Source organism: Oncorhynchus mykiss, chromosome 6 (assembly GCF_013265735.2).
Source record: "Oncorhynchus mykiss isolate Arlee chromosome 6, USDA_OmykA_1.1, whole genome shotgun sequence".
Lineage (NCBI taxonomy): Eukaryota > Metazoa > Chordata > Actinopteri > Salmoniformes > Salmonidae > Oncorhynchus > Oncorhynchus mykiss.
The window spans coordinates 20,713,428-20,735,573 of record NC_048570.1 but is presented as its reverse complement, the minus strand read 5'-3'; the positions used below and the strand labels follow the sequence as shown (position 1 = coordinate 20,735,573).

The window sequence follows — 22,146 nt, the reverse complement described above, 5'->3', positions numbered from 1 at the left end:
TATCAGAAGCTTCTAAAGCAATGACATCATTTTCTGGAATTTTCCAAGCTGTTTAAAGGCACAGTCAATTTAGTGTATGTAAACTTCTGACCCACTGGAACTGTGATACAGTGAATTAGAAGTGAAATAATCTGTCTGTAAACAATTGTTGGAAAAATTACTTGTGTCATGCACAAAGTAGATGTCCTAACCGACTTGCCAAAACTATAGTTTGTAAACAAGAAATCTGTGGAGTGGTTGAAAAACAAGTTTTAACTACTCCAACCTAAGTGTATGTAAACAAATAAATTACCAAACATTACTGGGTATTGGAGAAAAGATGGAAGTGAAATTGTTAACTCGGCTTACTATACTTTTGGAAAATCAACAATATCATCTAAAAAGAGTGTAAGTATGTATTTAATGTTCCATCAGGTTTAGAGACTGTAAACCAGAAATGTCACTGTCAACTTTTTATGCAAATGTATGTACATCTACCATGGTCTATTATAATTGATATTCAGAGTTTGGGAGAAATGTCCAAATTAGGCTTTATGTATTACCATATGCAAATATGCTTTGGTAATATTTCACTACTGCAGGAGTTAAAATGATGCACTTTGCCTGTGCTGTATTGTATCCCAGAATGGTGGGTTACATGACTATCAGCAATCACCTGTTTGTCAGACTGTAACCAATTCTATCCCATTGCCAGAGGCCAGAACTCAAGCATTTCCAACATCTAATGATGTGGCTAATTGAAATTTGACAGTGAATGTTTCTTAGACTGACAAAACATCCTTATATTTTAGACATATTTTCCTTAGACATGTAAGTGGAAATTAAGCTATGATTATATTAGCAATGATTATTTCTTCTTTTACAGGTTCAGCATTAATGGAGATACCCTTGGGAATTACTCATGCGTCTTTAGTGGTGCGGACAGAGGCGAAAATAGATTTAAATTTGGCAGGTAGTGTGTTGTATGTCATAAGTTGGATATACTGAGCCATCTTAGTAAAATATGTTCCTTTTTGGATCAACAATTATGTTCACGGACAATACTTTTTCTGCATTTTGACAAATGATCCCTATGTTTGTTTCATTCACCATCATACTACTGGTATCTGAGGTAGTAAAAATAGCAGTGATATCGGAGCAGTGTTTTTGTTCGGATGGTGACAGCTTGAGGCCTTCTGTTGCCTAACAGGATATGTGTGTCTGTGGTTTAACAGAAATACAAACGTCTTCCTGTTTGACAAGACTTCTTACTCTTGCACTTTTCTAGCCTATCCATCTTCAACCTAATTTATCACTTACACAAATGAGTTTGTGTGCAGCTCCTTATACTTTTATAAACAGGTCACTTCTCTGCTTTGCTGACAATGAATCCCTTGAAGTCCCCATATGATGCCTGATTATTTTACATTATCTGTAAATGTTAAAGCAGTGTCCCTATACCTCATGTTTTTGTTCCAACTCAGATGTAACTTTCCTGTTGTATGTGGATGGTAAATACAAATCTAATGATAGATCAGCCTTGTCAGTGTACCTAAAGACTTGTGCTGTTTTCCCACTGACTAAGCACCATGTAGTGACGAACAATCAGTTTGAAAACATTGTGGACTGTGCATTCATTTAATTTCATACACACAGCTGAAAAACAACCCACTGACCTGTATGCAACAGTGTCCATTTAAAAACAATGTTTTTATTCCATTCTACATGAATACATTCTGCCAGATTATACCAGCGATGTACTGCATGCATGCTCAGTTGTGTCCTTTAGTTGATATTGGCCAATGTTGAATACAGATGGAAACACTTCAACAAAAACACTTCCTTCCTTCCTCCCACAAACACTAAACTCTCCATGTCAACCTGACCTGTTCAGTAGGAACTGGACAAGGAGCTTGAGCACCCTGTCGTCCAGCCCCACCACAGCCCCATCCTTCACCCCCTCATATAGACGCATGCTGTCTGTCCCCCAGCACACGTTCTTCCTGGGGTTCCCAGCGTCCGTCTCCATGGACAGGCCCAGGGTGTTGAGCTGGTAGCAGAAGAAGGAGAAGTACTGGCCGTCTGTGATCACAGCCTGGGACACAAAAGGCCTGGTCACGTCCTCATGGCTCCAGAAACCTGGTGATGTTTTGTTCAAGATTACAAATGTGCTTTAACAAATGGTGTTATTCACAACTATTAAGAATATATTAATTCAAGAGCAGTCAGAGAGAAAACAGTTGAATGGTAAAATGATTTTTTTTTTTAACTACTGATTATTCTCAGGTAGGTAAGGAGAATAACATCTGATATTCAAGTTATGACTAGACACCTTGATACATGGCCTGTGCTCCTGTCCATGCAAATAGACTGGCAATGCCATTGGCTCTCAGGTAGACCTCGATCTGGTCAGTCAGATTCCGTTTGGCCATTTTGTCCCTGCGGTACCTGTCAGGGACCAGGTGGAACTGGGTGTGGCCGTAACAGCCTGGATCATGAAGCTTGGCTCCTTGGAAAGTAAAGACGAGAAAAGACTTACGTTGAAATATACACGCACACAGAATACTTTGACACTACCACCACTAGTGGTTGCAGTTGGTTGATGCACCACCTATGACTATGACAAAGTAAATGGCTGAGGCTAAAACAGACCGGCAGCCAGACAGGCGCAAATACTTTGATCAATATTATTAAATTAACAACCAACACCTTGTGACAATTTTACATCCAAAGCCTACTCCAGGGATCACCAACTACATTCATCTGGGGGATGATTTTTTTCTTGATGGTCAGGGTGCCAGAACATAATTCTAAATAAATTTGTAGACTGCAAATTGACCGCAAGAAGCCCAAACAGATATAATATTGGACTAAAACCATTTCAAACCTTGCTTACATTTGTATATGATCACATATCGCTCCATTATGCGTGGGAATACTTTGGAATAGATTTCCAAAATTAAAATCACTTGATTTGCTGGTGTTTTTACTGTCTTATGTCCAACAATAAAAAAAGTAAGAAGCACAAGAACAAATTGCACTGAAAATTTAGTTGGCCAAATAAAAATAACTTGCGGGACAAATTTATCCCCCGGGCCACCAGTTGGGGAACCCTGGTCTACTCCATTATTACCTGTGAAGATATTGTTCTCATACTGTCTCCTGAACATGGGAAGCAGGTCTGGGGCAAACTTTATCTCTGGGACTTCAGCAGACATCACCACCTCAAGGGGGACAAACTGGAAGAGGGTCAGTGGAGATTTATTTGGAAACTACTTGCACTCAAATGTAGGTCAAAAAAAACAAACAACATTTGGCCAAATCCCAGCTTCACATCAATGTTTCATGTATGATAATAGCCAGATGACCACGGAGTTTTGGATCAGTGTTGCTGTGTATGTCTCTTGCAGCTTTTAACAGGCTAATGTGATGATGCTCCATTAGCCGTTACAGGAAAGGTATTGTTTGGCGTAGCACAAAATTTCCCACCAACCTTGACTTGCAGATACTACCTTAGTTCTTGATTCAGCCAAACATGTATCTTCTGAAACGTCCATGTCCAGTTGCAGGTGGTTCGATTGAAATTTTTAAAAAAAATACTCCGTTATTAAAATAAATAAATGTTTTGCGCCATGAAGTAATCCAACAATATGTACTAAATTTAAACGAACCACCTGCAACTGGACAAAGACATTTTAGAAGATACATGTTTGGCCAAATCGATAACAAAGATAGTATTTTCAAATTAAAGTTGTTACTGTTGTACTTCTCCAAACAGTAACTATCTTAACAGCTAATGGAGCATCATATTAGCCCTTTCCAATCTGCTAGTGACTGTATGTAGTACCTGTGGAAGTTGTTGAGGTATCCTTATCTGACTGTGTGGCTTATCGTCAATCTGGAATCTGATTGGCTCGACGCGGCCACCCCGATGTCCCCTTGGAATGGTCCTCTGCCCTCTCATCCAGTAGAAGTTAACCTGAGGGTCAAGATCTAAACAGAAAGTGATGTAAGAGAGAGTCTTTTGCATAGCAGAGACCGACATAATCACAACTTCCCCTTACATATGATTTAGTGCCACTGATGACTTTTTAATGCTTACACATCATGCCTTGGACTGAGGGTGGAATCAGGAGTGATTATGAATAAATGAACAAATTAATGGTTTACCTAAACTTGACAGCTGGAGTACAGGGTTGTGTTTGGCCATAGTGTGTGTGAGTCCAGATACCAAGTTTCTCAGAAAAGGTGCCACATAATGTTCTTGTTCCCTTTGCAAGAACGGTTGACGTTTCTTCATGTACCAGTTCTCTTGTAAAATTGAATGGCAGACATGGGAACGGATGTCAGCAAATGCAGTTTCGTCAATGGTGGATGACGCATTCTGAAAGTCAGGTACCGATTCCTCCTTGGTCTCTTCAACAATGAACTTCTCAGGTAAGCCAGGTAGATATGCAGTCTTTGTGAAGTGCTGATACCATTTATCAGCATTAAGAGCAAAGGTTTGCGGACACAACACATATTTCTTTCGCTGAACTCGTGTGAGGAATGTCAATTTTTCCTGCACATCGGCGGCACGTACTTTGTCAAGATGTTCTGCAATCTGACGTCTTTTTGCAGACTTACTTTTAGCGGTCAGCGAAGGTACAATGGGAGGGTATACAGGCTCCTGAATTGCTGTCTTTGTATGAACGATCCGGTCGTTTCTAAACACATGTCCTTTTTTATGAAGTAATGACTGCAAGGGCAAGCGAGTGCGCACCGCCATGTTTGTCGCTGATGACGAGGGCGAGTTCTTCTTCTCGTGCGTCTCGTGCAAACTGGTTAAATGCAGAATATCGCCACCACGTGGAGGATAAAAATAAATACTGCTCGAGCGAAAAATATTTCTGGGCCACTCATTCTCTAGTGTTGTTTTCGGAATGTGTATGCTATTAATGGAATGGTTATTTGAATCGAAAATATTATGTTTACAGCATCTTACACCAATCACGGGAGCCAAACGTTTGAAATTGTAATCGTTTTGAAACACAAGAGAACGTTTCGATTCATGAATACAACTTTTTCATCGGGAGAGGGTTCACACTAGATAACATAGCCATAAAGTCAAAATTGGTTATATCGTAAAAATGTATGAAAACAAAAATTTGCTTTTTAATTTAAGATTAGGCATACGGTTAGCAGTATGGTTCATGTTATAGTTAAAGTTAGGCTTATATTTAACATCTAATTTTAAAAAGAGAAATTGTAGAAATAGGCGAGGCTTATGACTTTGTGGATGTGTTAACTAATTATGACCCGGGGGCAGCGCAGACATCATATCCGGTAAGATTGCAACTCTCCAAACGGAATTTGCACAGTGCACTCATAGCTATGAATTTTCGCCAACTTTTGCCGACACAATGCTTCAGGAAAAGTGTTTACCATTCACGCATTTTGCGCCCTGCATGCCGAGCAGAGGTAGCTATTCTGAAAATAAACGTAATTGTTTTAATCTTAGTAGTTAACAATTTCGTGTTGTTGACTTTAGGGGAGCGTCATGGTCATGGGCATGTGTGTCCTCCAGCTGGCACAGGAGCAGTGCACACTCACCAGGAGATTCGGGCTGTTAGAATGGTTCATGGGCGTTTAGCAAATGACGGTGTCGCAGTATATGCACTGCAGTGTTTACAATAACATACATTCTTCTAAAGATCAATACAGAAGCTAATGTTAAAAAAAATGCAACCTGCTAATTTGTCAACCTCTGTTATTGTTTGTCATGTCACAGAGACACGTATGCATATCAAACACAAAAAATGACGAGGTGCGTCTTGCTGAAGAAGCAAGCAAGAAATATGGATCTCCAGCACCAACTATCTTTTCCAGAGTGATTGACAAAACTATTCCTGCAGATATCATTTATGAAGATGATAAGGTATACACTGCACACAGACGTATTCACATGCGTATGTTTATTTTACTGTACTCCACGTAGACAATATATGATCAATATTCAGCCACAGGGTATATTGAACATTATATTGATGTTCAATATTTTGGAATGTTATCATGTTTTTGTTGTTTTCATTTTCTTCAGTGTTTAGCTTTCAGAGATATCAGTCCACAAGCCCCTGTGCACTTCCTGGTTATTCCAAGGGACCCTATCCCCAAAATCAGTGAAGTTAAAGATGATGATGCTGAGGTAGCCTACTGATTTGTCTCTACTTTCTCTTTATGTCATTTTCTGATTTTGATCACACAAAAGAATCCTATTACGTTGAAATGTGTTGCTCCCCCCCCCCCCCCCCCCCCCTGGTTCCTGCTCAAAATTTGTCTCAATCCAGATTGTCCTTCTACTTTAAAAACACTTTGCTATTTTATGTAGCTGTTAGGTCACCTCCTAGTGGTTGCAAAAAATGTGGCGAAGAAAGAGGCATTGCACGAAGGTTACAGAATGGGTAAGTATTAAGATGACCATAATAAGTAGTGTCAAACTACATATGAGCTTAAGGCATTTCACAGAGACATAATTTAGTTGTTATAAATATGTAACTGCATTTCTATTTTCCACAGTGATCAACGATGGGAAGCATGGTGCCCAGTCTGTATACCACCTTCACATCCACGTCCTGGGAGGCAGACAGCTGAACTGGCCTCCAGGTTAACAGGACTTCCTGTCTTAGAGGGGTTAGTTTCATGTTAACCTTAAAGAGCAACTGCCCCGAAAAAACAACTTCTCATTTAGAAAACTCGCTATTAGTCGGCAACATTATTCTACTGTCAAAATTGACTACAATGTGTAAATTTGATCATTGTGTTCATAAAGTCTGTTTTGTCCAAAAATAGTTTTGTGACACTTGTGGTCAGGACTGCATCACAATGTATATTAAGGTAGGGTTTGTTTCAACCCTGCCCAAATTCCCACATCTGGCAGCACCCATTAAGTAATCATGGGGCTAGTTACGGACCATCAGTAAATTACACAATGTACATGGGACAATATGTTACAATTCCAATAGCTCCAAATGTCAATGACTTAACCTCAAACCAACTATAAATTGTAGAAATTCATATAAATATTGAAAGCATTTAATGAGAACTTAAAGGTGTGCAACATGAAAATATTGTAATTTACATTGTGTAATTTATTGATGGTCGCTAACTATCCCCGGAGATATGTTATCCAAAGTCGAGCTAACTTTGCCACAGTTGCACACCAGCTGGCTTATTGGTGTTTTTTTAAGATAATTGGCAAAATAATTTGGCTACCTCTTCCCACCTGCAAACACAAACAAGAGACACCCACAATAAAACCACACCTGAAACCAACTCATGTTTGAATTCAGTCATGGCAACTAGCATTTCTTAATGAACCAAATTTAAATTGAGGCCAAATCAGGAAGTGCAGTGGCCCTTTAACTTTATTTTCATACAAATATAATGAAGCTCTTGAGTCTGACTATTTGATTTTTTCCAAAGTTAAATATTTTCATCCTATTTAACTATTATGTAATTAACTATTGTGTAATGTGATATGTTGATTGATGTACTTGTACAGTTTTCCTGTATATACAAATATGGAATAAAACAAAGTTGTGTGAATGATTTAAACAATATTTCTACATTTGTCAAAATGAAAGTAACTGTTTTGGAGATGTCACAGGTTTCACATACGTTAGATGTTGTTACTATGTGCTATTTTGATATTGTAGCCCCCTTAATATTTCTGGCAGATCTCCAGAAACATTTTGTAGCAATATAACTGAGAGCAGGTGTGGTGTGACTGTTGGTATGACTAAATGACCTTGGTGCCCAGGATATACTGTAGGTTACTCTGTATCATCTGGAGTGCATGGTTGAACTTTCACCTGCATTTACTAAAACCCCATGTCCATGTTCAGACTTGTAATTCTCAAATCGCACAAACACCCCTCAATACATGAAATAAGAACGATACTTTGACCTAAGATACAGAATTGAACCCCCAGAGATACATGTAATAACAGGTCAATAGCAATATCTATTAATCTTAGAACACAACTTAGATCACATTCATTTGTTAAAAAATGTTCAATGCAGATGTTTTTCACAGCACAAAAGGTATTGTTGCGCATTGTTTGTTCCACAGATGAAAGATCTGTGTATTGTGGGTCAAAGTATCCTCTTCTCATAAACTTTCAGAAGTTATCTTGCTTTATCAATTCATGTTATATCCCGATTATATAAATCCGATAAGGGCTGAATCGATAACTTGCTTTGGTCCAGTCTAAATGACCAGTGTCTTAACCGAAAGTGGTTGTTCTACTTCATATTCTTAGAATATACTTTGAATCAGAGATATTTGTCCTCTATGCACAAAAAAAGTTAATGAAATTGTTCTTAACTGTGTTTTACATTTACTTAAACAGGCAAGCAATGTCAACAGTGGCTTAACTCCGATCCCTATGCTGTAATGTAGTCTGCTACCCCCAAACAGCCTCCTTGTCAGTTTCCAGCACATATTCCTGCGGAAGGGGACCTTATTTCAAGTCTATTGGTGGAATGTTAACTAGCCATTTGACCCATAGTAGGTGTGGGGGAAATTACGTAAGAGTGCAGACGGACCTGAGTGGGACGGTACTGTCACCCGTACAAGACCTCCACAGGCTTATCAGCTGCTGTCCTGGGTCCCATGGTGTGCACATCACATCGAGGCCCATCCAAGTTTTCCCTGCACTCTCCTGCCAAGTTGATATCATATAGCACCTGACTCTGTCTATCCCTGTCTGAACAAGGTCTCAGAACAAGGTAGGATATCATATCTGTCTTTTCAATAGAATGGTATTCTGCTGAATATTACTACTCTGGAATTAGTTCATCTCTTTTTTATTGTGTCCTTGGACTCTTTCACAATATGCTTATTTTTTGATGTGGCAGAGCACCACCTCAATCTACAACTCACAGACAGCTCTTGCAACATGTTCCTACAGTCCTTGCTCACATGTCAGAGTGGTGAACAGGGGTCATTTGTCTGTCTGTCTTGGTTTGTGAAATCAATTTGAAACAGTTCTTGCATTATAAACCTTTGTGAATATTTAGTATTAAGACAAATGTGGTAGTCATTATCTACACCAAAGCATTGACTGATGCTGGGATGTGTTCAGTTGCGTATAATTGGATGTATTTGTCTAACCATTAAAACCAAGATTATCTGTGATTTTGACCTTTAGATTGCCCTCTGGTAACAATACAGTAGCCTTCCCAATTGAATCTCAGTAGCGAAGGCATGTTCAGAGTGAGAAAATGTGACCAGTAGCCTATAATAGCCTCAAGCGTTGGTTGCCTGAGATATACAGTATATACAGACATGTGTTCAAAGCAAACAAACAAACATGACCTAGCCTACATCTCAGGACATAAATGTAAAACCATGTTCGAACTAAACTGAACCAAGCTGGTTCCTCGTGTTTTATTGTTTGGCCAACAGGCTCAAGCTTCTTCTTTATTGTCTCCTGCTACAAGGTCTCTTGTTAAATCCAAAACAAAACCATGCTAAACTGGGTCACTTTGAGGCTGTTGCTGTTGGAGAGATACACACAGACTGTGAGCATCTATACAAATATTTCTAAAATATATTTCAATATTTTAAATGTACATGTAGGAGCATAGCTACCACTGTATATTTTTGTGTCAAGTTGCTACCTTGAATATATCATCTTTTAAGATGTAAGCAAAGAGATTATATCCAATTGATGTAGTACAGTCAATTGTCAGTGAGCAGAAATGTTTGCAAAAGTTTAGTGGCTACTATATTGCCACATAACACAGGCAATCGTTTTGCAATTATGATGAACTTTGCTCTAGAGAAATCTTGGCCCGTAGTTATCCGATCTATCTGGTCAGATCTTCTGTCCTTTTCTATTTTAAGTGTTGATAGTGATAGTTATAGGAATGTCCTCATGAACCAGATTCAAATTTCCTATCACTGTTATAAGCTCTATGTCTCAACATTTTAACTGCTTGTTTGGAATTTGAACTGCACCTTTCTCTCCATACATGTTTAAAAACTTCTTGGCAATATTGTGTACTCAAGACATGGTCTCATGATCTGAATGTCATAGCTAAACTATAGTGGCTCCGCTTGAAAATTGTCTTCACAATTTCAAGATAAAAACACTAGATGGCACAATTTCACTGAAATTGTCCATCATAGCATGAATGACTTCATGCCAGAGATAATGATGAGGTATCGGTATCATGGTCAATTAACCCAACGTTGCAAGCAACCCAGCATGTTACTTCATATACACTTCAATACATGCTCTGGGCCTATGCTGTATTTGCAGACATGTAATAACCAAAACATGCACTATGTGTGTGTATGAAGGTAACTACTGTACAGAATCCTGACAGATCTATCCAAGATGAGACAAAAACGTTTTTTTCACCATAAATACATGTTCACCCCTTAGCTGTCTCAGACCCTTTTTCAATGTCCCTTTCTTGGTCAACTGTCTTGCTGTAACCTACTGTATTTAAGTTAAAGGTTGGAAAAAGCTCTGCAAAATGTTACGCGTTTTTGGCACAAACCCCTTAATTTCGCCATTCTTTATCAATCTAACCAAGCAGTCATTGGCACACTGCCTCTGACACTGTCATGTTGCAATAGCCACTCATATAAGGATCCAGGAGGAAACACTTATTTTCTTGAAATTAGTAGAATATCAGGAGCCTTTGCACGACCTAGATAGAGATTTTATTCATTTGTTGATCTAGCGGTTTTTGCATATCTAACGTTGATATTTGACCTCTTTTATTTAAGCAATTACAAGATGTCTGACCAACAGGATTCTGTTCTCACCAATGGGGTTCCTGACATAGAAAAGAGTTCTGAGAAGTATGTGGACCTATCGTAACCTTCTATGCTGGAGACTAATTCTGTCGGGACTGTTGAAATTCCATTTTATTATTACTGAATATTTACCAAATAATGGTACCGTATTTAATGACTGAGTGTTTATTAATTGTGTTGTAATGACTGAGTGTTTATTAAATGTGTTTTATTCCAGTTCTAGTGTGATTGGCATTCCTCTTGGAGAAACCAAACCGTTAGTACCAGTTGCCAAACTTCAGCAGAAGGAAATCTACTGCAGTCCCCTCGTCAACGGAGGAGTAGTAGACCATCCACAACCAAACTCAGAGTCAGAGTCTGATGGAGAAGACAAAGACAGTCAGGAGTCAGTTGCTGTAGAACCTGCAGTGATAACCCCATCAAGAATACCTGAAGCACCAGCCAAATTACCCAGATCCCCTGGACAAGCGGGACCTCAAGGGGATCCTCTCTCAGGTAATAGCAGCGTATCGTGGTAGGGCTACACGTTTTTTTTTATATAGGATATTGACTCAACCTAACTGAAGCAGATCAGATGTTTTATCACCTGTCAGAGGCACATGATATGTGTTTTGTAATTCATAATACAGCAGCTATAAAGACATTTGTTTAAGAGGTTGACAGAACTGTGCCCGAAAGCATAATCATTTAAGGGTTACAGACACTCATAAATAGTCAATTATTATTTGATCTATGACTGATTTTTTTGCCTGTAATTCTTTTTGTTTTCGATAAATCAACTCTAACCTTTTTATTTAATCAGAGCCATGTTCAACACTAACATATGATTGGTGGGTAGGCAGGGACATTCCACAAGTTTCTCTATTCTTCTTTAGTAATCTGATACAGGCAGCTTCAAATTCAAATATTTATGTTTCACACTGTGACAGCGAAGGAGGGTGGAGTAGAGCTGGACCAGTCTGATTCTCAGACGTAGCCATACCTCCCTGATTTCTGGTCCTACCTGCGTTCCACTACATTCTTGTGGGAACAGGGAAGGGGAATACTAATCTCTGAGATTACTCCATAAACAACCAACGATGGTTGGAAACTGCTGCCCCTGCTGTCCCCATACTACAGGTGCCTCGGTGCCCCTGAAGCTGTCGGATGTGTCCCTGGCCACAGCAGAGCAGCTCTGGTGCACCTCCAGGGACCAGGCGGTTAAGCTGAGGATGGCTGAGACGGGGCCGGGATCCGAGGCCCCCATGACTATCCACCAGATGTTCTTAAAGACGGTGAATATCTATGGAGACCTGCCTGCGGTGGCGTCTAAGAAAGAGGGGCAGTGGGTAACCCTGACCTGGAGGGAGTACTACCAGCAGTGCAGAGCGGCGGCCAAGAGCTTCCTTAAGGTCTGTATATTGATGTAGTTGTTGTGTGAGTGTCTGTGCTCTTTAGTTGCTCTATGGTCTATGCTTGTGTGAGATTTAATAGAAAAGGTTTTCTATGCTTAATGTTATGATGTACTTGTACCTGGATTGTTCTCTGCATTTTCAGTGGCTCAAGGCCTAGGGGTGTTTTTGAACTGCGCCAGTGAATTCTAATAGAATACGAACTATAAGACAGATCGGTTAACATCACTGAATCTTCAAATAGGCTGCCGGCTATTTAGAATTTGAACTCCAGAGACAGGATTAGGAATATTTACACAGCAGAAAGAATGTTCTCCCATTGTCATTTCTGTCTCCTTGTAAGAATGGTGCTGGTGAAAACCAACACTTGGGTGTGTTAGATCCAAAGCTAAAGTTACTTGTCACGGAGAGCGATAAAGTGGAGCAGTTTACAAAGCATCATATAGGTCAACAGTAAATGAGGCAGTGTGCCACATTCTCATTGATTTTTTTTCTCTTTTTTTCGGACTCTGTCTCTTCCCCTCTCTACTGTAGTTGGGTCTGGAGCGTTACCATGGCGTCGGTATTCTGGGCTTTAACTCTCCTGAGTGGTTCATCTCAGACATCGGCTGTATCCTGGCTGGGTAATAATAAAAACTATTTTTCATATAGCATGCACTGTCTTACCATGCACTACCCTGCACTATTGTTCATACTGCATTCTGTGAGACTTAGACAACTTACTCATAGAAGGCTAATCCACCCCACACACTCCAAGGACAGCAATCACAGTCTAAACCACCTCAATAAGAAGGTTGTCTGATCTGACGTGTGTGGTCTGCCAGGGGTTTTGCTGCAGGCATATACACCACTAACTCCCCCGAGGCGTGTCAGTATGTGGCAGACAACTGTGAGGCCAACGTCCTGGTGGTGGAGAACCACAAACAGCTCCTCAAAATCCTCCAGGTGAGACCCCATAACTGAACTATAATGTGGTCCTGGTTGTGTCTGCCAAAAGCCATATAACCTATGCACAGAATTATGCAAACATACATCCATAATTCTGAAGATGTTTTTTTTTTTTCAAATTACAATTATCCAATACTGCGCTCTAAATTGTATTTGTAAGTAGATCGAGTGATCATTACCTATTTATATATTTATTGTTTTTGTGCCAAAATGATAAATTCCCTACTTTGTTCATACCTTTCAGATTAAGGAACAGCTTCCACACTTGAAAGCTATTGTTCAGTACAAGGATGAACTTCAACAGAAGCTGCCAAACCTGTACACTGTAAGTTTCTATTGAAATGAAGAAGATCTATAAGCAGCATCTTGTTTAGCCAGCTGGGGTGAAAAACATTCCTGATTTTCATTACAGATATAGCAATGTTAGTAGCACATAGTATTTCCTTAAATATTGTAGAACACAATATTTCCTGTCACACACTGTAACTGTGAGACTCTTAATCCCTTCACATTACTAAGCAAACTGAGCCAAATCGAGCTGTACCGGGCTGGCTTGGCTACGCATCCACCATAGTTGATGAAACATTTCTGGAAAGGACAATGTGAAAATAAAATATCCAAGCCAACACAATACGGTTGGGATTGGCCCTATATTGTGAATCAGGTGTTACCGACTCAACCTCTGTCCTCCTACAGTGGGCTGAGTTTATGAAGCTGGGTGAGGAGGTGTCTGATGAACGGCTAGATGCTGTGGTGGACAGTCAGAGGGCTAACCAGTGTTGTACGCTCATCTACACCTCTGGAACCACAGGCAACCCCAAAGGGGTCATGCTAAGCCATGACAATGTGAGTATTGACAATGACATGATGATGTACAGTGCATTCTGTAAATATTCAGACCCCTTGACTTTTTCCACATTTTGTTACGTTACAGCCTTATTCTAAAATGTATTAAATAATTTTTTTCCTCATCAATCTACACATAATACCTCTTAATGACAAAACGAAAACAGGTTTTTAGACATTTTTGCAAATGTATTAAAAATACAAAACTGATATCACATTTACATAAGTATTCAGCACTTTACTATGAGACTCAAATTTGAGCTCCGGTGCATCCTGCTTCCATTGATCATCCTTGAGATGTTTCTACAACTTCATTGGAGTCCACCTGTGGAAAATTCAATTGATTGGACATGATTTGGAAAGGCACACAGCTGTCTATATATGGTCCCCACAGTTGACAGTGCATGTCAGAGCAAAAACCAAGCCATGAGGTCGAAGGAATTGTCTATAGAGCTCCAAGACAGGATTGTGTCGAGGCACAGATCTTGGAAGGGTACTAAAACATTTCTGCAGCATTAAAGGTCCCCAAGAACACAGTGGCCTCCATCATTCCTAAATGGAAGAAGTTTGGAACCACCAAGACTCTTCCTAGAGCTGGCCGCCCAGCCAAACTGAGCCATCGGGGGAGAAGGGCCTTGGTCAGGGAGGTGAGCAAGAACCCGATGATTGCGCTGACAGAGCTCCAAAGTTCCACTGTGGAGATGGGAGAACCTTCCATAAGGACAACCATCTGTGCAGCACTCCACCAATCAGGCCTTTATGGCAGAGTGGCCAGATGGAAGCATGGTGGTGGCAGCATCGTGCTGTGGGGATGTTTTTCAGCGGCAGGGACATGTAGACTAGTCAGGATCGAGGGAAAGATGAACGAAGCAAAGTACAGAGAGATCCTTGATGAAAACCTGCTCCAGAGCGCTCAGGACCTCAGACTGGGATGAAGGACAGGACAAAAACCCTAAGCACACAGCCAAGACAACGCAGGAGTGGCTTTGGGACAAGTATGGCTCCCGAGTGGCGCAGCGGTCTAAGGCACTGCATCTCAGTGCTAGAGGTGTCACTACAGACCCTGGTTCGATTCCAGGCTGTATCACAGCCGAACGTGATTGGGATTCATAGGGCGGCGTCGTCTGGGTTAAGGTTTGGCCGGGGTAGGCCGTCATTGTAAATAAGAATATGTTCTTAAGTGACTTGCCGAGTTAAATAAATGTTAAATAAAAAAGTATCTGAATGTCCTTGGGTGGCCCAGCCAGAGCCTGGACTTGATTCCAATCGAACATCTCTGGAGAGACCTGAAAATAGCTGTGCAGCAACGCTCCCCAGCCTAACAGAACTTGAAAGGATCTACAGAGAAGAAGGGGAGAAACTCCCCAAATACAGGTTTGCCAAGCTTGTAGCATCATACCCAGGAAGACTTGAGGCTGTAATCGCTGCCAAAGGGTCTGAATACTTTTTTTATTTTTAATACATTTGCAAACATTTCAAAAAAAAACTGGTATTGTGTGTAGAATGATGAGGGGGAAAAAAACTATTCAATCATTTTTCGAAGAAGGCTGTAACAAAATCTGAAAAAGTAAAGGGTTCTGAATACTTTCCGAATGCACTGTAAATAGACTAGTGAGGGAAAAGCTCTATATTTACATGTACATTTACTGTACCGGCAGTATCCAGGTTACTCCTCCTTCATCCTCACAGAATGTGGTGATGCCCTCAGAAACATTACATGTACTATATAGTGGAGCTCTGGGTCCACTGGGCACTCAATTCAGTATGTGAAAGTGTCACAATTTTGTCCATGTATTGTTCACGGCAAGTAAAGGACAAACAAAACTTCTGGCATATAGTTTTCCTCTGTGGTAAAGGAGGTTGGAATAATATTAGTTGAAAGTCTCATCTGACTCTCTCCTCAGATCACCTGGACTTCAAATGCGGTCGGAGCCATGACAAGTCTGCAACATGGTGTGGAGTGCGTGGTGAGCTACCTGCCCCTGAGCCATGTAGCTGCCCAGATCAACGACATGTGGATCTGCATGAGATTTGCAGGGGCAACGTATTTCGCAGACCCAGACGCCCTGAAGGTCAGAATCCCTGAGTGTTGTACTACAGATAATGATGCTGTGCATTGCTTTCCTTTCGAAATGCTGTTTACGAAGGCAATAATTGATTGAGGTTTGGTGGTTTGGTTTTGACTGGGTTGTGGAGGGTAGGCCTGGGGTAACTTTATATGACTTGATAACTGCTAACTTTCTGATTTCCTAGGGCTCTTTGGGGACTACTCTGAAAGAGGTGCGCCCCACAAGTTTCCTGGGAGTTCCCCGTGTGTGGGAGAAGATGCAGGAGAAGATGAAAGCCATCGGAGCCAAATCCTCTGGTATGAAGAAAAGAGTGGCTAACTGGGCCAAATCCATCGGATTGCAAGCCAGCTACAGTGCCATGAATGGGTAAGGATTTATGTTAGGTTTTTGTTGTTCATTAAACCCACACTTCAGAAAGAATGTGTATTTTCAGTGCATCAAATTATTTTTGATTTGTTTCACCCATCGATATGATCTTATCAATAGCATTAGAAAAAACATGCATCCTCACTCACACCCAAATAGTATTTTTACATCTTAAACTAGATTCAATTCCAGCCATAATATTTTTCACAATGTATGGTATTCCTCTGGGTTTTCTGTGGATTACAGTGAGAACCTGGTGCCCTGGGGCTTCATGCTGGCAAACAACCTGGTGTTTAAGAAAGTTCGCTGGGCCTTGGGTCTGGACCGCTGCAAGAACTGCTTAACGGGGGCCGCACCCATCACTAAGGAGACTCTGGAGTACTTCATGAGCCTTAGCCTCCCGCTGTATGAGCTGTATGGGATGAGTGAAAGCACCGGCCCTCACACCATCTCCTGGGAGAATAACTTCAAGATCATGAGGTCAGCAAATGGAAAACTAGGGATATGAACTGCCATTTGTATTGACAGTTACATTAATTAATTTGTAGTTGACAAAGCTATCATTGCATAATAGCAAATCATTCATTGATACTGATAAGCCATCAGATATGAAGTGACATCTAATCATCCTTCTTGCTTTTCGGTCTCACCATATGAAGAATTGATATCATGATGTTGTCCTCAGCTGTGGAAAGGTGGTGGTTGGCTGCCAGACCAAGTTGGACAAGCCAGACGAGGATGGGAATGGTGAGATCTGTTTCTGGGGGCGTCATGTGTTCATGGGCTACCTGAATGAGCCAGAGAAGACTGAGGAGGCCCTGGACCAGGAGGGCTGGCTGCACTCTGGAGACCTGGGCAAGCATGACAAGGACAACTTCCTATTCATCACAGGGAGGATAAAGGGTATAGTACTTATTTATAGTTTATTTTGTAGATGTATATACAGTAGCCATTATACAACATGGCTATCAGTGCTGGGTGTCAATGGGAGTAGGATGCAGTTGCTCCTAGACACTGATCAAAGTAAAGTTTTGTGTACCTTCTCTTGATACTAAGTCTGTGCCTTAGGTTAACTTCCCCATAAGAAAAAATACTATAGTATACTATGCTCTACATACTGTAGTATTACTATATTCTTTACTATAGCATTCACTTGAGTGTTTTTGTGGAAGCCCTTTGGGTGGTGGACCATTCTTGATAGTAGAACACCTATATTCACTATACTATACTATAGTATTAACTGTAATGTTTTTGTATACTGTTGTATAATGTAGTAAAGTTTACTATAGTATGAATACTGTATTGTATATGATACCTATAGTAATTACAGTAGTGTTTTTTGCAGATAATACTGTAGTATTTACTATAGTGTTTTCGTTGTTTCATTATCTTTGACATAGAAGTGCGGACATGACTGTAGTATACTATAGTATTCACTGTAGTGTTTTTGCGCAAGTACACTATAGTGTACTGTAGTAAAGTTTACTATAGAATTTACTATAGAATACTATAGTAAAAACTATTGTATATATTATAGCAATTACTGTAGTGTTTTTGCAGATATTACTGTAGTATTTACTAGTCTTTAATGTTTTTTGTTTAATTATCTTTGACAAAGAAGTGGGGGCTTTCTCCTTGAGCAAATTTTCCATAACCTGTTGGTAGGTAGGTAAATAGTACTGGAGTCTGAACGGATAATTCAGAGCCTCTGCTCTTTTCTATAACCTTTAGGGAACGCAATATATGGTCTATTCTTTGCATGTAGGTGTTTCATTCATGGGTGGCACAAATAGGGATATGGGGGATGGGAATGGGAATGGGTTGAGTATATGCAAATTAAATACTGTAGTATTACTATAGTTAAAACATCTTCAGTGTTTTTTTGTGGAGAATACCATAGTATTTAATATATCTATCCTATATTTATCCTACCCTGTCTTTCTAAGGTATTCGAAAGCCAAGTTAACAAACAGATTACTGACCATTTCGAATCCCACCATACCTTCTCCGCTATGCAATCTGGTTTCAGAGCTGGTCATGGGTGCACCTCAGCCACGCTCAAGGTTCTAAACGACATCATAACTGACATCGATAAGAGACATTACTGTGCAGCCGTATTCATCGACCTGGCCAAGGCTTTCACAACATTCTTATTGGCAGACTCGACAGCCTTGGTTTCTCAAATGATTGCCTTGCCTGGTTTACCAACTACTTCTCTGATAGAGTTCAGTGTGCCAAATCAGAGGGCCTGTTGTCCGGACCTCTGTCAGTCTCTATGGGTGTGCCACAGGGTTCAATTCTCGGGCCGACTCTCTTTTCTGTATACATCAATGATGTTGCTCTTGCTGCTGGTGATTCTCTGATCCACCTCTACGCAGACAACACCATTCTGTATACTTCTGGCCCCTCCTTGGACACTGTGTTAACTAACCTCCAGACGAGCTTCAATGCCATTACAACTCTCCTTCCGTGGCCTCCAACTGCTCTTAAACGCAAGTAAAACTAAATGTATGCTATTCAATCGATCACTGCCCGCACCTGCTCGCCCGTCCAGCATCACTACTCTGGACGGCTCTGGCTTAGAATACGTGGACAACTACAAATACCTGGGTGTCTGGTTAGACTGTAAACTCTCCTTCCAGACTCACATTAAGCATCTCCAATCCAAAATTAAATCTAGAATCGGCTTCCTATATCGCAACAAAGCATCCTTCACTCATGCTGCCAAACATACCCTCGTAAAACTGACCATCCTACCAATCCTCGACTTCGGTGATGTCATCTATAAAATAGCCTCCAACACTCTACTCAACAAACTGGATGCAGTCTATCACAGTGCCATCCGTTTTGTCACCAAAGCCCCATACACTACCCACCATTGTGACCTTGGCCCTCGCTTCATACTCGTCGCCAAACCCACTGGCTACAGGTTATCTACAAGTCTCTGTTAGGTAAAGCCCTGCCTTATCTCAGCTCACTGGTCACCATAGCAGCACCCACTCGTAGCACACGCTCCAGCAGGTATATCTCACTGGTCACCCCCAAAGCCAATTCCTCCTTTGGTCATCTTTCCTTCCAGTTCTCTGCTGCCCATGACTGGAACGAATTGCAAAAATCTCTGAAGCTGGAGACTCACATCTCCCTCACTAGCTTTAAGCACCAGCTGTCAGAACAGCTTACAGATCACTGCACCTGTACATAGCCCATCTGTAAACAGCCCATCTATCTACCTACCTCATCCCCATACTGGTATTTATTTATTTTGTTCTTTTGCACCCCAGTATCTCTACCTGCACATTCATCTTCTGCCGATCTCCCATTCCAGTGTTTAATTGCTATATTGTAATTATTTCGCCACCATGGCCTATTTATTTCCTTAACTTACCTCATTTGCACTCACTGTATATAGACTTTTTGTTTTCTTTTGTTCTATTATATTATTGATTGTATGTTTTGTTTATTCCATGTGTAACTCTGTGCTGTTGTATGTGTCGAATTGCTACGCTTTATCTTGGCCAGGTCGCAGTTGCAAATGAGAACTTGTTCTCAACTAGCCTACCTGGTTAAATAAAGGTGAAATAAAAATAAACACTGAGTGTACAAAACATTAGGAACACCTTCCCAATATTGAGCACCCCCCTTTGCCCTCAAAACAGCCTGAATTAGTCTGGGGCGTGGACTCTACAAGGTGTCGTTCCATAGGAAGGCTGGCACATGTTGACTCCAATGCTTCTCACAGTTATGCCAAGTTGGCTGGAAGTCCTTTGGGTGGTGGACCATTCTTGATAGTAGAACACCGTGTAGACCTATGATCTAAATATCCTCAGAAAGAAATCTCTTGTCCTGCAGAGCTGATCATAACAGCAGGAGGAGAGAACATCCCACCTGTACCCATTGAGGATGCAGTGAAAGCAGAGATTGCCATCATCAGCAACGCCATGTTGCTCGGAGACAAGATGAAATTCCTCTCCATGATGCTCACGCTCAAAGTAAGGCCTCCAACGTTAGATGTGTCCTGTATTGCCAACTCTTATGGTCATTGGCTTGCTTTAGAATTCTCGCTTTTGAATTAAGCAATTAGAATATAATTATACAGCACGAACAGATCTGGAACCAGGCTATTTGATGTTTGCTCTGTTCAGCAAATACTACAACTAACTCCTGGATCATTGCTATCCTTTGAACCCACTCTCCCTCCGTAGTGTATAGTTGACGACAATGGCGAGCCGACGGACGAGCTGACCCCAGAGGCTGTGGCGTTCTGCCATCAGCGTGGCATAACGGCAACCAAGGCCTCTGAGATCATAGCCAGTAAGGAACCAGCTATTTATAAGGCCATCCAGGAGGGCATAGAGCATGTCAATGCTAAGGCCACCTCCAATGCCCAGAGGGTCCAGAAGTGGGTCATTTTGGACAGAGATTTCTCTATATCTGGGGGAGAACTGGGTGAGTCAGTCAGTGTGAGAAATCAGTTGCTGGTTTTTATTGGTTGGTTCTGTCTGTTTGAGCATGTGACAGAAGAGAGCAGTGAATAGTCTTGGATTGCATTTTCTTCCTCATCTTAGAGAGTTGATTTTTTGTGCTTCTTGTTCATTGTGGGATTAAAATAAATATAGTTCAAACTAAAGATAGATAACTAAACCAAAGCTAGTCTGTAAGGTTGTAAATAATGAGCTTTTTCATAATTTGATATAAAGAACTCTTAGAGAGAAGGAAGTGTTTTTGCCATTAATGTTTATCTGACGAGGCAGTCTTGTGACTAGTTTATGCCAAACAACATTCCTGTAGATATCATTGCATAATCTGTCTTCCAAGCTGTTAAGTAGGTCACATGTTGTGATTGAAGAAGCATGGGAAAGAGAGTAAAGTCTTTTTGAGAGCACAGTAAGTCTGATTGTTTTGTCCATCTTCTCTCCAGGACCTACCATGAAGCTAAAGAGGGGGGTTGTTGTCAAAAAGTTCCAAGAGAAAATCAACAAGATGTATGGAATGGCACAAGAATAATAGAGGAACTGAACATGGACTAGAGAACACTTGAGGACTGTAGTTATTGGACTATTAAATGCATCTGTAGACATTTGAGTGTGTCTTGTTTTCCAGTACCTAGAGAATTATCCCATTGGTATCTGCTCCATATCAATATTTAAGCTGTTTTAATGTACATAAGATTTCACAGCATTGATATTTGCACTTTTTTTGTAAATAAACCTTATATTCATCATCAATGCTATACTGTACCCATTTCAAGTAAAGGAAAATGCCTCAAAACAAAATCATTAATGTAATGTTTGTTAAGTGATTCTATCATTATTTGGATGGTATACTGTAGTATTTTCATTTTATTTTAGCCAATTATATTCCGTGTACATTATAATACATATTAAAATGTTTATTTTCATGGGTTAAATGAACATGATCAATAAAAGCAAACAAACTGTTCTGGACCCCCCCCAAAAAACATCACTTTGGTAGTATCTCACATGCACCTTACTTGTTGTCCAAGGTAGTGTCTTTGTTGTTTCATTTGAACAGCAATTATGAATTTCCTCATCAGAGGACGGTGCCTGTGATGTGACAGCTATTGTACGACATCATAGAAATAATTTGACAGGTTCTGCTGAGATAGCTCATGCTGAACTAGATACGTACTGTATGTTCTTATAGATTTCCCACGGATGTCTGCTACTTGTCTTTTACAGGTGACCCCTTAATTATTGAAACCTCCATCCTGAGG

The 22,146-nt window shown here is 40.5% G+C and overlaps 3 protein-coding genes across 5 annotated transcripts; 2 read left to right on the top strand and 1 right to left on the bottom strand.

Annotated features, from left to right (window-relative positions):
- Positions 1-1,603: 1,603 nt before the first annotated feature.
- mrps30 (mitochondrial ribosomal protein S30) lies at positions 1,604-4,763 on the bottom strand. Its single transcript, XM_021605541.2, has 5 exons — positions 4,150-4,763; positions 3,827-3,972; positions 3,113-3,218; positions 2,312-2,488; positions 1,604-2,118 (listed from the first exon to the last, which is right to left on the bottom strand). The coding sequence occupies exons 1-5, from the start codon at positions 4,745-4,747 to the stop codon at positions 1,856-1,858; spliced, it is 1,290 nt and encodes a 429-aa protein (XP_021461216.1). The 5' UTR covers positions 4,748-4,763; the 3' UTR covers positions 1,604-1,855.
- Positions 4,764-5,291: 528 nt separating this feature from the next.
- Positions 5,292-7,575, top strand: hint2 (histidine triad nucleotide binding protein 2). 2 transcript variants are annotated; one of them, XM_021604959.2, is made up of 5 exons: positions 5,292-5,460; positions 5,750-5,896; positions 6,059-6,163; positions 6,347-6,419; positions 6,535-7,575. In XM_021604959.2, exons 1-5 carry the CDS (start codon positions 5,353-5,355, stop codon positions 6,624-6,626), a joined length of 525 nt encoding a protein of 174 aa, XP_021460634.1. In that variant the 5' UTR covers positions 5,292-5,352; the 3' UTR covers positions 6,627-7,575.
- Positions 7,576-8,603: 1,028 nt separating this feature from the next.
- LOC110525435 (long-chain-fatty-acid--CoA ligase ACSBG2) lies at positions 8,604-21,870 on the top strand. 2 transcript variants are annotated; one of them, XM_021605540.2, is made up of 16 exons: positions 8,605-8,748; positions 9,463-9,543; positions 10,763-10,837; positions 11,010-11,287; positions 11,912-12,183; positions 12,718-12,806; positions 13,008-13,128; positions 13,376-13,456; positions 13,828-13,977; positions 15,882-16,049; positions 16,231-16,412; positions 16,659-16,892; positions 17,098-17,315; positions 20,262-20,401; positions 20,615-20,858; positions 21,331-21,870. In XM_021605540.2, exons 3-16 carry the CDS (start codon positions 10,773-10,775, stop codon positions 21,414-21,416), a joined length of 2,328 nt encoding a protein of 775 aa, XP_021461215.2. In that variant the 5' UTR covers positions 8,605-8,748; positions 9,463-9,543; positions 10,763-10,772; the 3' UTR covers positions 21,417-21,870. The 2 variants fall into 2 exon arrangements, with proteins under 2 accessions (XP_021461214.2, XP_021461215.2); XM_021605539.2 differs by lacking the exon at positions 9,463-9,543 and having other exon boundaries at positions 8,604-8,748.
- The last annotated feature ends 276 nt before the right edge of the window (positions 21,871-22,146 follow it).

What these genes read in the sequence shown, in the direction of transcription:
- mrps30 (XM_021605541.2), bottom strand. Translation starts at nt 4,747, where the DNA reads ATGGCGGTGCGCACTCGCTTGCCCTTGCAGTCATTACTTCATAAAAAA. An exon ending in ACTCCAGCTGTCAAGTTTAG is followed by an intron (nt 3,973 to 4,149) that starts GTAAACCATTAA and finishes CTTTCTGTTTAG; the next exon opens with ATCTTGACCCTCAGGTTAAC. An exon ending in TGAGAACAATATCTTCACAG is followed by an intron (nt 2,489 to 3,112) that starts GTAATAATGGAG and finishes TTACTTTCCAAG; the next exon opens with GAGCCAAGCTTCATGATCCA.
- hint2 (XM_021604959.2), top strand. Translation starts at nt 5,353, where the DNA reads ATGAATTTTCGCCAACTTTTGCCGACACAATGCTTCAGGAAAAGTGTT. An exon ending in TCATTTATGAAGATGATAAG is followed by an intron (nt 5,897 to 6,058) that starts GTATACACTGCA and finishes CATTTTCTTCAG; the next exon opens with TGTTTAGCTTTCAGAGATAT. An exon ending in TTAAAGATGATGATGCTGAG is followed by an intron (nt 6,164 to 6,346) that starts GTAGCCTACTGA and finishes TATTTTATGTAG; the next exon opens with CTGTTAGGTCACCTCCTAGT.
- LOC110525435 (XM_021605539.2), top strand. Translation starts at nt 10,773, where the DNA reads ATGTCTGACCAACAGGATTCTGTTCTCACCAATGGGGTTCCTGACATA. An exon ending in TCAAGGGGATCCTCTCTCAG is followed by an intron (nt 11,288 to 11,911) that starts GTAATAGCAGCG and finishes CCCATACTACAG; the next exon opens with GTGCCTCGGTGCCCCTGAAG. An exon ending in AGCTGCCAAACCTGTACACT is followed by an intron (nt 13,457 to 13,827) that starts GTAAGTTTCTAT and finishes GTCCTCCTACAG; the next exon opens with TGGGCTGAGTTTATGAAGCT.